Source organism: Nyctereutes procyonoides, unplaced genomic scaffold (assembly GCF_905146905.1).
Source record: "Nyctereutes procyonoides isolate TBG_1078 unplaced genomic scaffold, NYPRO_anot_genome, whole genome shotgun sequence".
NCBI lineage: Eukaryota > Metazoa > Chordata > Mammalia > Carnivora > Canidae > Nyctereutes > Nyctereutes procyonoides.
The window spans coordinates 3,750,303-3,768,233 of NW_026575043.1; the positions used below are offsets into that span (position 1 = coordinate 3,750,303).

A 17,931-nucleotide genomic window follows, 5' to 3' on the forward strand; every position below is an offset into this window, starting at 1 on the left:
AGTGTGTTTCCATTTGCGCATTCATTTCAAGGCTCCTTATCCATAGAAGTTTGTGTGAGGTTCTTTTGGCTTCTTTTAACTGGTTATAATACCCTTACAAGTTTCCTCATTAATGAGTTTAATGAAACACTTCTCATATGTTCATTAAGAAAAAAACCAAAGCAGGTAAAAACAAATACATGAACTCAATGGAATTACAAAGGGAGGCATATATCCAGTGGCACTGCTCTTTTAATGAAAAACTTACTTTTCTTCAATGCCAGATTAAATGAATCCACATGAAATTTATTTTTTTCAAGATTTATTTGAGAGAGACCACAAGCAGGGGGAGAGGAAGAAGAGAGACACCCCCCTCACCCCCACTGAACAAGGAGTCTGATGTGGGGCTCAGTCCTAGGACCCCAGGATCACAACTTGAGCTGAAAGCAGACACTTAACCTACTGAACCACCCAGGTGCCCCAAGGCCACGTGAAATTTCTTAAAATATAAATGAGCACTGGGTAAGAATATAAGATACACTGTTAAAATAACTAACAGTGATTATATCTGAAGAGCAGGATTTCAGAGAATTTCTTCCTCATACATCTCTATCAGAAAAACCCAAACTTCGGAAAAAGTATATAATGGATAACAAACAGTGGAGTGAATAGAAGATACTGGAAAATTTGAGAAAGATGGAATATACTCCTTTCTCATGCAGCTACATTTATAAACAACAAAAATGTTCAGTTTAGTTCAGCAAACATTTAATGAACACAAACCATGGGACAGATCTTCCTGCAGATGCTAGTGTACACAGTTTCACATGCAAGCTTCTGGCCCACAGCATGCACTGACTAGCAGCTCTCTGTGGAGGGAGCAGTATTTACACCTGTAGGAGAGGAAAAATAATTTTCCTTCTACCCTCCTGAGTTCTTGGCTGAGACCTCTGTAATCAAAATTAGAGGAAAAAGAGAAAAGCAGTTTAATAACATGTATGCCTCACATATATATGGGAGAGACCCAGGGAAGAATGAGGAACTCCAAGAGGTGGCTTAAAACTCTGGCTTAGGTAACATCCTCAACAAAAGAACAATACATTTGCCAAGAAATGACAGGAGGAAAGCCATTGTAGATTTTCAAGGGCAGAGATAAAGGCCAGTTGGTAAAGTTTGTTGGATAGATTCCTTTGGTGCCCTCTTCAGACGCTAGGCCCTCTTCAGGATCTAGAGTGGTCTCTGGGAATCAACCTTTGTCCTTCCTATTGCATGGGTGGGAGCACCTTTGTAAACTTGGGTCCTGCATTAAGAAAATAGGGGGCATTTCTGCCATCCGCTTCTTCTAGGCATCTTCACAATAATCCTTACACCAGAGCAGCATATTTTGGGATGGCATATTCTGCTACTCTTCATACCTATCTGAATGGGTCTAATAATGTCCAATATAAACTCAAGTGATAAATCAGAAGGGAGAAAAGCAGAACCAGAAACCTTAACACAGAAACAGGAAATTCTGTTATGCAACATTTATTAATTACACATACATACATACACACACAACTCTGCTGACAAGACACTGATCCATGTACACAATTATCAAAAACTGGAAAAATGAGTTACATGCACGTTTAAAAAGCAAAACGTTTCCATACTTCCTACTACATGTATTCCCAAGTTTTATCCTAAAAAATATAGCACACACACAAAAATCAAAGCATAAATATTAAAGTAAAATGCTGTCTAACATAGCTGCACATGAATAATTAAAACCCTGGGCTCAGCCTTCAGGAAAGCAGGCATGCGGCACAATCTAAAGTTAACAGTATAACAGTAAAATAAGATTTATTTGCATTGTGCTTTTTTTTTTAATAAGTTTTTTTTTAATCAACTTATTTTTAGTTATTTTTTAAAGATTTATTTATTTATTTAGGGGAGAGAGAGAGAGAGAGAGAGAGAGAGAGGCAGAGACACAGGAGGAGGGAGAAGCAGGCTCCATGCTGGGAGCCCTATGTGGGACTCGATCCCGGGACTCCAGGATCGTGCCCTGGACCAAAGGCAGGCGCCAAACCGCTGAGCCACCCAGGGATCCCCTGCATTGTGCTTCTGATATTTATTTTCACTGACTCTTTCCATTAGAATAAAGGAAAAAAGAAACAACACCTGATGTAAAATCATGTTTGCAAGCCACCCAAAGGGATTAAACGCAACAGATACAGATAAGCTGTTTCAATGGGAATCCTTGCCTAGCTGGGGAAAGTAAATTGAGATGTTTTCTCTAGGTCAAGACTCCTGTTATCTGGGTAATTTCATCTGAGTTATGTGATTATTGCTGGCAAGTTCTTGGGGAGAACTTTTTGGAGCCATGCCCAGAAAATTACTTTTTATGTAGGTGTTCAAAGAAATAAAATAATGCCTGATAAATACAGGAAGATCAGTGTCTCCCTCAGCATCAGTGTGTCCAGATTAGGGGTTGGCAAGCCTTTTCTGTAAGCATTCAGTCAATATTACAGGCTTTCGGGCCACATTGTGGGTCTGTGTTGCTGTACTCAGCTCTGCCAAGAAAGCAGCCATGGATCCAATGTTAAATGAACGGGCATGGCTGTATTTCAGTAAAGTTTTATTGGTGCGAATCTGAAATCTGAATTTCATATAATTTTGTGCTATGAAATATTACCCTTTGATTCCCCCACCCCCGGTGCAAAAATCATTTGGAAATGCAAAACCATTCTTAGCTCTGGGTTGTAGAGAAACAGTGGTGGGCCAGATTTGGCTTGTGAGCAAACCCCTGGCAAACATCACCACACAGGATTACCTTATTGAAAACCCCCCAAAATGTTTGATTAGAGACACTTTTCTTTCTTCCCACAACCCAAAACAATGTTACTAAACAGTAACTTATTTCCTTCTCAAATTATTTTAATCATAAAATTAATCAAAGACATTGCAATGTGTCTCTGGACCTCAATTTATGTTGGATGAGCCAAATATACAAGAAAACTTAAATCTGCGACCCCACCAAGGAATCCATTGCCTTACAAAGTTGCACACGTACTTAAATGCATTCTCCTGGCACCTCCAAGCATCAGTGTTCCAGACTTCTAACAAATAATGTTATAGCATCTTTATTGATAAAACAGATGGATATATCCAAATCTTAAGAATTAGAATGTTATATAAAACCACCTAAAATATAAAAGCAAAAAAGAAATAATCTGTCGATGTGCTGCATATGTGATTCCCGATAGGCCCTGGGGGAGGGATGTCACCAGGAGGCAGAGTTCAGCTCATTTCTTCTGTGAGTATTGGGGATATGGCTGGTACAATGTAGGCTAAATAGAAGGTAGCTTCAGGACCGGCAGGAAGTTCCTCTGTGCCTATGGGCATTCCAGACTGTTACTGACTTAACCATGGCTCCCCCAGGATGCAGGGAGGAACTCAGAGTACCAAGGGGCAGGGGGACAAGAGGAATTGCCCCCACCAGCACGCCTATCCCTCAGGTTCTCCTTCTACTACCCACAATATTCATGGGATGTCAGTGGACTCCACACACAGAGTGGGTAAGAAAAGAGCTTATCTCTGCTTATTCAGCCAGGAACAGCCTTGATTCCTTTCCCTCTAAATGAGTATGGGTGGGAGACATGTCCAGAAAAGCCTAGAACTTTCTGAATCAGAGTTCTTCTTTCAGAGTGATAGGGAACACTGGTCATTTTTGTTTCAAATAATGAACCGTAAAAACTCTTATTGGATAAAGGGTGCCTGGAATTCAAGGTCTCATGCCTCTTCCATTAGGTGAACTGGCAATAATAGATATTTATTTTCCTCTTGGGGTCACTGTGGTGAGACTGCTTTTGTTCTTTTGGAGCTGAAGGAGCAGCACCCCATGAGGACAGGAAGAGCAGGCTGCAAGTGACAACTGCTTAGTCTCAGGTAGGAGCGCAGGTGGGCACTAGCCTTCTTCACCTTGGCAGAGCCACACCTGGATGCCCAAGGTGGGGGGCTATGCTGCTACTAACATTAATGGCCCCTGTACTTACACTGAATTTTCTTTCTTTCTCTCTCTCTCTCTCTCTTTCTTTCTTTCTCTCCTTTTTTTTTTTGGCAAATATTTCACTGTCAGGCTCACAATATCCCATCAAGCTAAGTAAGGCATATACAGAATCTCCATTCCACACAAGGAACAGGGATGCTGAATGGCATGTCTACAGGGACAAAGCTATTATCGGGTAAAGACACTGCTGGTCCATGCCTTTCTGTAAGCACCTTCCCATCTACCAGCTGAGAAAGGTAAGGTCTTTGCTTTATGCTTAACCTCATTTCCTAAAGATGAATGGAAAGGAGGATGGAAATGAAAACAAAATCTTTAAGTAGTAATTTTAGGATGATGAAGACTTCAGCTTAAAAAATGATACAGGGGTGCCTGGCTGGCTCAGTCAGTACAGCATGTGACTCTTGATCTTAGGATCATGAGTTCAAGCCCCATGTTGCATATAGAGTTTACTAAAAAATAAATAAACTTAAAAAAAGAAGGTCCAGAAAAAGGGAGAGGTGCCTTTTCATCCCTCACAGAAACACAGACAATTCTGTGCTATTTCGAGGTCTTAAAAATGATGAACTCGGCCTCTGTGGCAACACCTCTGAACACACAGTAGGTGTCTGTAGTGTGGAGCTGGAAGATTGCCGCAGATGGTGTGCCCACCCTGGCCAGCCTCTCTGTTGTGCTCAGGGCTCCCCTGCAGCCCTCTGGTCCCAGCTCAGAGCCACAGGGGAGATGGCTGTGCTGCCACCCAGGCAGTGATCGAGCCTTTGTGACAGGCCCCCAGAGCCACCCTCATGCTGCAGCTTGCTCTGAGGCAGATGGGGCTGTGGCGGAGTCCCAGGGCTTTGCTCTATAAACACAGTGCTGGTTCTTGGGGAAGCTGCTGCCACAGGAACGTGGCCTCTATTGGTCCCTAGTTAGGTAAGGGGAGGGGTGGGATTCAACTCTACTTAAGATTATGAGCATTGGAGAAGTTTTTAAAATTCCTAATTCCAATAATCTAGAAGTTCATTAAAATAATGGAGGGCATGTCCCCATCTATGTAGGTAAGCTTCCTTTTTTATTTTTTAAAGAACTAATCAATCCTACAAACCTCCAAAACACACATATTTGAGTTCCAGGTACTCATCAATGCCATACTTGGACCCCTCTCGCCCAAGGCCAGATTGCTTCACGCCTCCAAAAGGGCACTCCACAGAGGAGATCAATCCTTCATTAACGCCAACCATGCCAACTTCCAGCTGCTCTGCTACTCTCCAGATCTGTGCTGGGTCTTGAGAGTAAAAATAACCTGTCATGGAGATAAGGAACATTCAGAGCATGTGGAACAGTCGTTAAAGACATCATGTCTAAAGCTGAGGATGCCACTGGCAACTGTGTCTCATCTGGGGCCTGGGATCCTCCCTGCTCCCACAGGGGGCCCCAAGCTGGTCCTGTCCATGTCTCGGTCTCAGAACCATGGGCTGTAATCATTCTGCTTCTGATCCACCCTCAGGAGGGCTCACTTTACCTCCTACCAGGATGCAACGGTACCCTCCCCAGCTCCTGCCACCTGCTGCCCAGCCTCTCCTGCACAGCTCTGTGAGATTATTGTCACAGTGTTTGCCCCACCTTCTGCTAACTATAAGGTTAACCTCTTTGTGAATACTTGGACCCTCCCCAGTGTGGCCTTGGCCAACATTTTCAGTGTTACCTTCCATCATGGCACTCACCAGCCATCCTCTCCAAACTCTGCAACCAAATTGTCCTCATCCTTCCTTCCTTCCCTCTTAACTTCCTTGGTCCCCTCTGCCCAGAATTTCCCTCCTCCCATCTCTGCAGAAGCAGAACACTGCTCATCACCGATGGCAGCCCACGACGCAGTGCCAGGTGTAGTTCTCTCTGCCCTCATCCCGTCACCAGGGAAGAAAGGCACACTGAGTGAGTGTCCCTGAGGCTCTCCTGCACACATCTCACCCAAGCCTTATGATAACTCTATGTAGGGAGCGTGGCAGAAGGGCCTACACGGTGTGCATGTCCTTCTTCTTGGTATAAATACTTCCCTTATGCCTGAAGTGGCAGCTCCTGCAGAGCTGTAGCTAGCTGTATGTCTATGTCTCTATCTTTCTCAGTACTTCCCCCACGGTGGAGGCTAAACATCGATTTGCTGTGTGCATTTATGTGCGTACAATGATGTCAGGATAACAGGGTACATGTTGTGGCCACCCTGACCATCTCTAAACTAAAAGGACGGTGGCTATTCAGGCCGTCTACATGCGTGCTCGTTGCCTCTTTCGCAGTCCCTGGTGCTCTGCCACTGCCTTGGGTCTGGTTCAGGCCGCCAGGAGCCAGGTGGTCAAATGGAAGACAAGACTTGGAATTTCTAGGCAAGCCTGTGAGGACATGGGACTTGTGTGGCATGTAATTCTCCACCCACAACCTGTGCCACCTGGTCTCTCCTGGTCCCCTCGCTCTCACCAGAGAACTGCCAAATACAAAAGTCCCAAGCAGAGGACCACAAACTTGCACAAACCGACTTGTGCCCCAGGAAGCAGCAAACATATACTCCAATGGCATTTCCTTCTCAAAACCCAGGGTGATGTTTAAAAGGCAAGCCCCAGCAGCAGCTTGAGAAATGGTTTGGACCACACCCAGCAGGAAGACCTACCTGCTAGCCCCACGTCAGCCGCGTTAGCGATTGCCACAGCCTCCTCCTCTGTGTCAAATCTGCCAAAGTGAAATGTATTGTCAGCAAACTCTGTAGGGGAGAGTAAAGAAAACTGGCTTGTTTTTCTCCTGTTTTCCCAAATAATGGCAAAGGGTAAATCGCAGTTTTGCAGAGACCCCAGGGCAGAGTATAGAAGAAAACAGCCCCACTGCTCCACATGTGCTGGCTCCTCTCTTCCAAGAGCACAAGAGCAAGCAGGCCGCCAGTAGGGAACCACAGCACATCCAGGATATCAAACCAAACGCCTTCAAAAAGGATTACTGCTCTTGCTACCTACTGAGACTACATAACAATCAGCAACCACCTTAGAAGCAAGCGTCATGTGGCAGAAAGGCATCTGAGGAAGCCAGAGCCGAGTCCTGAGTATGTGGCCCTGGGAGCCTGCTCCTACCTGCAATGAAGAGTGCTTGTACCAAAGCCTTGTGCAGTCCCTTTCAGCTTTATCATTTTACTTCTGGAACAAGATCTGAGAAGCATTTTTTCTGGGGCAGACAGCTCTAAGCACCCCAATTCTTTTTTTAAAAAAGATTTATTTATTTATTCATGATAGACACACACACAGAGAGAGAGAGAGCGAGAGAGAGAAAGGGAGGCAGAGACACAGGCAGAGGGAGAAGCAGGTTCCACACCGGGAGCCCGACGTGGGACTCGATCCCGGGACTCCAAGACTGCGCCCTGGGCCAAAGGCAGGCACTAAACTGCCGAGCCACCCAGGGATCCCCTAATCACCCCAATTCTTAAATTCAGATATCTGCTGGCAATGAGGGGATCCGCGGGGTGGCTCGGCGGTTTAGCACCTACCTTTGGCCCAGGGCACAATCCTGGAGACCCGGGATCGAGTCCCACGGCGGACTCCCAGCATGGAGCCTGCCTTTCCCTCTGCCTGTGTCTCTGCCTCTCTCTCTCTCTCTATGTCTATGATGAATAAATAAAATCTTAAAAAAAAAAAAAGCATGGCCTCAATAAAGAAGTACTCATGTTTAAAAAAAAAAAAGATATCTGCTGGCAATGAGTGCCAGCCATCTCTCTGAAGGCACTGGGCAGAGCCAGGGGTTGCCTTGGGTCCTGTCTACACAAGAGGAAGAGTGGGAGAGAAGAGGGCTCTGGGGAGAGATCAAGATAAAGAAGGGGGACCCCAGGAGAATCACTTGTCTGACGATGAGCACCTATGTCTCCTAGGCTTGTCAACTTGTAGACAGACAGCAAGCCATTCTGCCTGCTGGAGAACAGAATCATAGGGCTGATGGTCCCACTTCCCACTGAGAAGCACAGTAATCTGTGGCATCAGTGAGGATCCGCACCTTCCGGTGTATACCAACAAGGGAACTGTGCTCCTACCACTCTCTGCCCAGAGGAGGGGTGTGGGAAGACCAGGGCCCACTAGTAACAACTTGTCCCCCTCTCTGACCTAATTCTTTAATTATGTAACAACAACCATAATGATATCAGGCAATGTGCTAAGTGCTTTATGCACATTATGTAATTGAAACTGTGTAACTACTCTGCGAAGCAGGTACTAGTTCAATTCCTTTTCCATGCAAGGACCGTTGGGCTCAGACAAGTTAATTCACCCAAGGGTACACAGGTATGAAGCAGCAAAGCCTGAATCTACTGTACACCCAGTTCAGCTCCAAAGCCTGCACTCCTAACCACTGCATCCTTTAGGCTCCCTGAAAATGTCAAGTTCACATTCTAGGAAAAAAAAAAAATTATTAAGACCAAGAAGACAAAAGTTCTTCAAGTGGTCCATTTTCTCCAGTGGTGGATTAATATGTAAATCTCACTAGCAAGATAGTAACAAAGCCAAGAAAATAAATGATAAGAGAGACATAAGTGGTGCAAATAGCACCAGGGGCTAGCTGTTCTTGGGAACCTGATGCTGGAGATGCTGGAGCAGAGACAAAGCATCCTAGGCTCAAAAACCCTCAATCAGCAACTAGCACCAAAAACACAAGACACTTCCGGAGGCCGAGAGGGTAGTGGGATCCTGACAAGTGGGAGAGAGCTAGGAGCCCCCCCCCCCACCTTGGAGGAGTGGGAAGGGCCAGAGCACCACGGAGCCTGCAGAGTAGAGGGTGAGGGAGGGACTGCACCTCCCGCACTGTGCCTGCAAATTCAGGTGCTATTGCCTACAGACCTGGGTCCCTGGACTGATGCTACGAGGCTATAGGCAGAAAAGCAGCAGAGCCAGCTCAGAGTGGTGGGGCCCCACCAGAGCTTGAGCCTACCTGGCTTGGTGTGTAGACAATAGCATGAACAAGAGGCTGCTTCCCTCGAACCACTCTCATTACTCCAGCGGTAACCACAAAATACACCAGGAAACAAAAAATACCTGGGGCATGGGCAGAAGTGTTGAGACTGGGTTTTCATACTAGAAGCTTCCTTTCCTACGGGTCCAATGTATCAGAATCAGCGCAGACTAAGGCCTAAGCTTTTTACCACAACTCCAAGGCAGATACTACCAGTCAAGGCTGCTAAGAGTTCCAGGAGCTATAGACAAGTTCACAGAGAAAAGGGCAAGACATCTGAGGAGCTCTGAGAAGGAAAAGGATGACAAACCAAATGATCTACACAAGAGAAGGCAGAAACACTGGAACAGAATAAAATGTAAGAAATGGATAAGCACCCATAGCAGGGGTATAAGGTGGAATAATGAGGTGAGAACGTCTCACGGGGAAGAACGAACTAGAGGAATCAAGGGTGATAGAGTAATTGAAGGAATGTGGTGGATGGGTTGGGTAGCAGAGGGCACGTATCTGAAGAACAGATGATTCAGCTGGCAGGTGGAGGAGACAGAGTCTCAGGAGGCATCGGGAATGGATGAAAAGGTGCGATGAACAGATAAGCATGAAGAGAAGTGGGGGGTGATGCAGACATGTCACTTTCACAGACTTCCTAGAAAGGCCACTAAAGAATGATGGACGAGATAGACACCTTGGGTATGAAAAGAAGACATCAAGACTGCAGCATGGAGAGGCTTTTAATGTGCCTCATCAGTGTCAAAGACCGTGAGAAATCTAAACAGCCTCCAAGAGAAAAAATAGGAACAAAGCTAGACACTAGCTTTCTTGGGTATGATCCTGGAAATAAGTAGACAATTAATGGTATCTTCGCAGTGTTGAATCTAGAATTTTATCCAGGCAAAATTATTATGGACTTCTCAAAGTGAGATAAAACATCACCTAAGAACAGAAAGAGTAAGTTCATTTCCCACTGATTCTTGAAAGAACTCTTTGAGGATGTGTTCCACGGAGAAGAAAATGGAGCTCAGAAGAAAGTAAGAAGGGGAAGGCAAAGGTGAATTTTGTAGTCTAAATAGGCAGTGATAAAAACACACATATAAATTTTTTAGAACCATGAATTGGACCTGGCTCTTTGGCTGACACAACACAGCTCTGCCCCTGCAGCCCGGCCTCCCACCCCCAGGGCCTCGAAACAGCATTTGAACTACATTTCTTTCTAGGTGTCCTTCTGTACTCATCTTCTCCCATCTTCCCACCAGCAGGGTGATCTTACTTGATAACTGGTGCAAGAGGCCCAAATGTCTCTTCATGAGAGCAGAGCATATCCCTGGTGACATTGCTAAGCAGAGTGGGCTCAAAGAAATTTTTTCCAAGCTGGTGTCGCTTCCCGCCAGTCACAATGGTGGCCCCTTTGGAAACGGCATCACTCACGTGTTTCTCTACCTGCATGAAGAGAAAAAGAGGAGCCTGGGAAAGCTAGCTTGAAGATGATATAATCTGTTAGAATGTTAAATCTGCAGAAAACTGTGTTTTCTTTCTTTTTCTTAAAAAATAGATTGAGAATGACATGATCCTTCTAGGTAGAAAGACCAAATATGCAGCGACACCAAAGCAGGAAAAGGGTACGTGGCATGTGCAATGCCACCTTCTCCTCCTCTTAGATTTTCTGCTGTTTGATCTTATGATTTGTTGAAGGATCTAGCATGGCCTGATGTCCTTCTGGGCCTGACACTCTGTGGTTTTCCTGGGATTGTTCTTTGCACTCTTGAGTTAGCTCCAGGTTCTTGGGTGCCATGTTGTCTTCTTGGCTTTCATTCTGTTCTAATACATTCTCAAGTGGTTGTTTCAAGAAAAGTACACTGAAAACGCGTACTTCCAATTTTCCGACAATGCATGTGTGATGTCTTACCTTATGTTGGCTGGTGACAGAATTGTAATCCAAAATCATTTTCCTTCAGAACTCTTGAGTACACGTCTCAATTTCTACTGTTGTTAATGAAAAGTCAGTTCAACAATAGTTCTCAGTCCTTGGTGGGTAGCTTACCCTCTCTCTGGAAGCAATTAAAATCCTAACATTGTTCCTAACATTCCAGTGTTTTAGCAGATTGTATCTGGGGCTTTTTTCTTTCATTCTACTAGGTGGTAGGTAAAGTCTTTCCATCCGAAGAATCATTTTCCCCGGCTCTGACTTTCCATGTTACTTACCTGGTAATGCTACTTCTCTCTCAGTTCTTTCAGAGCGACTATTGCTAAAACGGATACCCACTCACCTCCAATTAATCTGATTTCTTTTCAAATTTTTCTCGTATTTTTTATCTTTGTTTTTAGCTTTAAATCATAAGAGATCTCCTCGATTTTGTGTTCCATCTTCAGCTGATTTTTTAAAAAAGATTTGACCATCATGTGTTTAATTTCTAAAACCCTTCTTGTTCTCATTGCCTCATTTTCACAGAGCCTGCTTTCGTTTAGAGGTGCTACTTGCTCAAAACACCTGGAGGATGCTATCGGATTCTCAGAAAATTCCTTTCTGTCCCCAGACTCATCCACTTCTTGAGGGTCGACTGTTCCTCTCATATAAGTGCTGAGCATTTGCCCTAAAGGTGTCATGATTTTTCGTTGTTCACCTTCTTCATTTAGGTGGGTGACATGGGTGGCCTTTGCTGTTTCCAGTCTCTCGCCTAAACAAGAGGGACAACAGCAAGCTCGGGTTTATTCTGACTTGGCAGGCTTCACTTTAGGGACAGCCCCCTTCCCCAAGGGGCAAAGGCAGGGAAGGCCGGCTCCAGTACTCCCACCCTCATTCTTGAAGCTGGAGCCCAACTAGGTAGGCTGTGGTATCTCTTGCCCTGAGCAAATGTCTCTGCTGTCCTGTGTGTACTGGTGGTGCTTATGAAGAGAAATGTTATTGGAACCACCCAGAAAACTATGCAAAATATAACCAGTCAGCACCATGTCTCCCTCACTCCCACTCCGACTCACCCCAGCCACTTCTAGATAGGCCCATCCTATAAATTGGCACCCACTTCCCCTGCAGGCTTTCCCTGGGCATGCCTGGTCTGTGCTGACTTTTCTGTTAATACCACCAGAAGCTCTCCATAACCTTTGGTCCACTGGAGCCCTTTCCATTCCCATTCTCAATGAGCTATTCTATGGGATTTCAGGAAAGGTAAATACAGGCTTGGGCACATTCTACCATCCAGACCCACCCTCTTCAAACCCTTGCCCCAACCATGCGCAGAGTCCACCGTCTGCAACAAATCCTCATCAGCCATAATGGCTTACTTCCTAGGACTTAAAGCTCTAAAAATAATTATATTTAACAAGGCCCACTTCTTTGCCCCCAAATAAAATATATGCTTTGCCCTTTTCTAGTCATCTTAAATGTCATGTGCAATTTTTTTCCCTAGAACCTACCCTGTGACTATATGTATACTAAAGCCAACACATGGATGTTTTCAGGAGGTGCGTTCTACAAAGCTCTCCAAAAAAAGAAATCCTTCGCCTGTCCGTGCTTGAAGCGCTAGGAAACCGCGCCCTCTAGAGGGCATTGTTTGCATCGTCACTTTGGCAAGAACAACAGAATCTCTAGGAGGATGGTCTCCTGGGCCAGCAAATTAGCAAGAGCTGGGGCATTTAAAAAAAAAAAAAAATACCAGTGCTGAGAACGACTCACACCCAATCCCCTCGGGTAGGACCCAGGCATCTTTAGTTGTGAAAGGCACAGGGTTCGTTGAGAATCAGCACTCTGGGCTTGAACCACAGCTAGTACAGACCCAAATCATCTCCACTGGCCAATCAAGTCCAAAATCCCCTCAAAAATGCTAGTGGTACCAATGGCCACTTACTTAATTTATTTATTTAAGACTTTAGGGCAGGGATCCCTGGGTGGCGCAGCGGTTTGGCGCCTGCCTTTGGCCCAGGGCACGATCCTGGAGACCCGGGATTGAATCCCACATCGGGCTCCCAGTGCATGGAGCCTGCTTCTCCCTCTGCCTGTGTCTCTGCCTCTCTCTCTCTCTCTCTGTGACTATCATAAATAAATAAATAAATAAATAAATAAATAAATAAATAAATAAATAAAAATAAATAAATAAATAAATAAATAAATAAATAAATAAATAAATAAATAAATAAAAAGACTTTAGGGCAGCCTGGGTGGCTCAGTGGTTTAGCGCGGCCTTCAGCCCAGGGTGTGCTCCTGGAGACCTGGGATCAAGTCCCGTGACTGGCTCCCTGCAGGGAGCCAGCTTCTCCCTCTGCCTGTGTCTCTGCTTCTCTCTGTGTGTCTCTCACGAATAAATAAAGTTTTTTTTTTTAAAGATTTTATTATTTTTTCGTGAGAGAGGCAGAGACACAGGCAGAGGGAGAAGCTGGCTCCCTGTGGGGAGCCGGACACGGGACTTCATCCCAGGACCCCAGGATCACAACCTGAGCCAAAGGCAGATGCCCAACTGCTTGAGCCACCCAGGCGTCCCCCAATGGCCACTTTAATGCATGTTCTCTATTAGGGCAATCCCAAGGCAATAACTACAGAGTTCTGTCAAACCTTGATGCATCCCTTGGCTCCCACTGGCTGAGGCACAGACATGGGTTCAGATGACATGGCTGCCCACTGAGTCTAGGCAGTGCTAGAGTTCTTGGTCCTCAGGTAGCCAAAGAACAGGCAGGCTGTGCATCCAAGCTGGGTACTGACCTGACCTTAACTTAATTTTGGTTCCTCAGGTGACACCTAGGAGGCTGGCTGTGTTAACTTCTGGCCACCTCTTCTCCCTTCTTTTCCCACACACAGTCCAGCCTCCGATTTCTGTCTGCTTTAAATTATTCTATTAAAATCCTTTCCACTGGTAGAGACTTATCTAAGGAGCACCCTGGATGTTCATGTTTTTGTTTTGTTTTTTGCTTTGGATGTTCATACTATAAGAAAGTTCTTTGTAAGCAATTCTAAAAAGGATTTTGGGTTTTCCCCCTTTATTTATTCAACTCCAGTAGAGTTAACATACAGTGTGGCATTAGTTTCAGTTGTACGATATAGTGATTCAACACTTCTGTACATTACTCAGTGCTCATCACAGTAAATGTACTCTTAATCTCCTTCACCTGTTTCCCCCATCCCCCCACCCACCTCCTCGCTGGTGACCATCAATGTGTTCTCTAGAGTTAAGAGTCTGATTTGTGTGTGTGTGTGTGTGCGTGTGTGCGTGTGTGGCTTGTTTATTCCTTAAATTCCACATGAGTGAAATCATAGGGTGTTTGTCTTTCTCTGGCTGATGTACTTTACATTATACTCTCTAGATCCATCCATGTTGTTGCAAATGGCAAGATTCAACTTTTTTTTTTAGTGGCTGAGTAATATTCCATTGTATATATTCCTTCTTTATTAAAAAGGATTATGTTTTAAAAGAAGCTGTTTTATTTTTTTTATTTTTTATTATTTTTATTATTTTTTTAAAAGATTTTATTTATTTATTCATGAGAGACACAGAGAGAGGCAGAGACACAGGCAGAGGGAGGAGAAGCAGGCTTCCATGCAAGAGCCCGATGTGGGATTCAATCCACCAACTCCGGAGGCAAAGGCAGATGCTCAACCGCTGAGCCACCCAGGCATCCCAGGAAGCTGTTTTATTTTTATTTTTTATTTTTTTTATTTTTTTATTTTTTAAATTTTTATTTATTTATGATAGTTACACAGAGAGAGAGAGAGGCAGAGACATAGGCAGAGGGAGAAGCAGGCCCCATGCACCGGGAGCCTGACGTGGGATTCGATCCCGGGTCTCCAGGATCACGCCCTGGGCTAAAGGCAGGCGCTAAACTGCTGCGCCACCCAGGGATCCCCCAGGAAGCTGTTTTAAAACAAGGACAGGGCACCTGAGTGGCTCAGTGGTTGAGCATCTGCCTTTGGCTCTGGTCATGATCTCAGGGTTCTGGGATTGAGTCCTGCATCAGGCTCCCTGCAGGGAGCTGGCTTCTCCCTCTGCCTATGTCTCTGTCTCTCTCTGTGTTTCTCATGAATAAATAAATAAAATCTTAAAAAAAAAACCGAAAAAACAAAAAAAACAAGGACAGAAATCTCACCTATCTAGACTATGACTTTCTGTGAACAAAGAGATCCTTCCTAAAAGCAATCTCCTTTTCCTGCCATCTATAGATCCTGGGCATGGTTTCTGCTATTCCGAATCTCCCTATGAGGATGCTTTTGTCAAGGACTCTTCTGAAAGGGTGGTTTTTTTTGTTTTTTTTTTTTTTTTTTTTGTCAGTGGAAACCAGCATTTCAGCTGAAACTTACATGACTTCAAAAACAAAAGCCGTCTTCCTTTCCTTTTGAGTATTCAAAAAATTAAAGAACTTTGTCTTTTAAGATCCTAATTCCTGAGGCAGCCAGGGATAGAATTATCACCACTATTAGAGAAAACCTAGGAAGGACAGTAGAAGATCTAAACTGACAGATCTCATGGGCACTCAATGTAATGACAGAGCTGGAAAAGTTTATGGCCAGATGATGCCACTTAATTTATACTATGGGCAGAAATTCACGTTTTCCTGATTTCACCATTATTTTCAAAACAGCCTTGCTGGGCACTTTACCAAAGTATTTTTTTCCTAGTTAAGCCTTTGATATCGAAACCATGAAATTTAATAGAAAATCAAACAAACTTACCTTTTCTACTGCCTTTTCATCAATTAATGGACCTTGAGTAGTTCTCTCCTCAAATCCATTACCCACACGCAGGTTTGTTTTAATTGCCTCAGCAAATTTCTTCACGAAGGAATCATGAATACCCCTTTGCACCAGGAAACGATTTGAGCAAACACAAGTCTAGACAAAACAAAACCCAACAAAATAAACTCACAGACCAGTTTATCAGAAGCTACTGATCCAACCAATAAACATGTGACTGCTGCTACCTATGTGAATGTGAAAACACTTCCCAAGGTGGCTCTCATCCTGTGTCCAACCTGCCACATTCCTCCCCAAGTGGGTGGCACCTTGAAGATAAACGTATTAAGTGCATATTCTTCTCCAACCTCCTCCATAGCTGCCACACCCTGTGGTTAAACATGTAAGTACAAATATATGTGCAAAAATAAGAAAGCCCCCAACCCAAGTTTTTTCCAATGTGTTAAGTCAAGCCATTATGAAACAAATAGGGAAAGAAAAAAGGAGCATAAAGAACTCCTAACTCCATGAGAGACAGTGATGCTACAGCAATAGAGCAGGAGCAGGAAGGAAGGCAGTCAAAGGCTGACATATCCATTAGCTTATTAAACTATTCAAGGTTTGGCTGAATCAGATATTTTGAAAATGGACAAGCTTAAATTATTAAAAAGACCCTTGGGATCCCTGGGTGGCACAGCGGTTTGGCGCCTGTCTTTGGCCCGGGGCGCGATCCTGGAGACCCGGGATCGAATCCCACATCGGGCTCCCGGTGTATGGAGCCTGCTTCTCCCTCTGCCTGTGTCTCTGCCCCTCTCTCTCTCTCTCTGTGACTATCATAAGTAAATAAATTAAAAAAAAATTAAAAAGACCCTTATTTTTTTCTCTAATTAAGCCTAATATATATTTTTAAAGATGTATTTATTTTAGAGAGAGAGGGCACACATGTGCAAGCAGAGGGAGAGGGAGAAAGAATCCTCAAGCAGACTCCCTGCTGAGTGTGGAGCCCTATAAGGGGCTCAATTCCAGGACCCTGAGCCGAAATCAAGAGCCGGCCACTCAACCAAATGAGCCACCCAGGTGCTGCTAGACATAATATTTTTTAAATTACAAAATATAATCATTATAGGAAAGGCAGTTATCACTGATAGATTTTCTTCTTCTTTTTCTATTTTTAAAGATTTTATTTATTCATGAGAGACATGGAGAGAGGGGCAGAGACATAGGCAGAAGGAGAAGCAGGCTCCTGATGGGGAGCCTGATGCGGGACTCAATCCCAGGTCCCTGGGATTATGACCTGAGCCAAAGGTAGACACTCAACCACTGAGCCACATAGGTGCCCCTGACAGATTTTCTTTTTGTCTTTTTTATTAATCATGTATTTTTCTAATAGAAACTATAGATACTAGGTAGCTATAAATTTTGTGTTCTATGTGTTTTATTGGCTTCAAGTAACATATCTCAAAGTTGTAGCTTTGTAAGTGTAACTGAAGCTTATACACCTTGGCATTTTATGTTTCTAAAGAGAAACACAGGTTATTCTGAAACAACCAAGCTTATTTAAGGTTATATGAAAGGGGAAAAATTAATTACCCAAACTATTTGATATACAGAGTATTATACAACATTCTACATTTTTTTCAAAATATAAACTCTCAGGAGTTTTTGTCTGTGGAATGCACTTAAAACTACTTATTGATGGTACTCTAAGACAAAGTAAGAATTTTTTTTGTAAGAAGCTAGGTTCCTGGTAACAGCTTGGAAAGAGCCTGGGAGACAGGACCCTCAGTCCACAGAGTTAGGACTGTGACCCAAGGATCTAGGACGTCAGGTCAACCAGTCTCTCCAGAGTTCCATTTTCTCGACTGGAAAATGTGAGATTTGTATCAGGTCACTCTGAAGGTCATGTCAGGACTGCCTCTGGAGGTGTGAACTCAGGCCATCACTCTCCCAGGTGACAAACTGGTCACCCCCTGAGCACACTGTACCAAGTGCCTATCTGGCTGCCTCCATCCATCCCAGGGACAGTGAGACCCAGGCACAGGGTTTTGAGTTTTTCAAGAACTATCTCAACATTTTCCTACTTTCTCTTCCCTCAGACTGTGGGCCTCAGACCCTAGCTGTTTGGGCTATTTTGTGTCTGAGGAGATGATCTTACCTGTTCTGTACAGAAAAGCCCAATGAGGGGAAAACTATGAAAATAAACAGGTCCAGAGAGCAGGAAGAAAAGAACAATTTGATTAAAAAGTATCTGCTGGGGCACCTGGGTGGTTTAGTGGTTGAGCATGGCCTTTGGCTCAGGTCATGATCCTGG

At 44.3% G+C, this 17,931-nt stretch overlaps 1 protein-coding gene across 1 annotated transcript in view; it reads right to left on the minus strand.

Annotated features, from left to right (window-relative positions):
• Positions 1–3,085: 3,085 nt before the first annotated feature.
• ALDH5A1 (aldehyde dehydrogenase 5 family member A1) overlaps positions 3,086–17,931 on the minus strand; it is a 28,801-nt gene continuing 13,955 nt past the window's right edge. The window contains exons 7-10 of the mRNA XM_055322609.1: positions 15,621–15,779; positions 10,239–10,408; positions 6,663–6,721; positions 3,086–5,306 (exon numbers count right to left, since the gene is read on the minus strand). Of these exons, the coding sequence (XP_055178584.1) occupies positions 5,101–5,306; positions 6,663–6,721; positions 10,239–10,408; positions 15,621–15,779 (594 nt within the window). The 3' untranslated portion in view covers positions 3,086–5,100. The remainder of the gene's footprint in view (positions 5,307–6,662; positions 6,722–10,238; positions 10,409–15,620; positions 15,780–17,931) is intronic.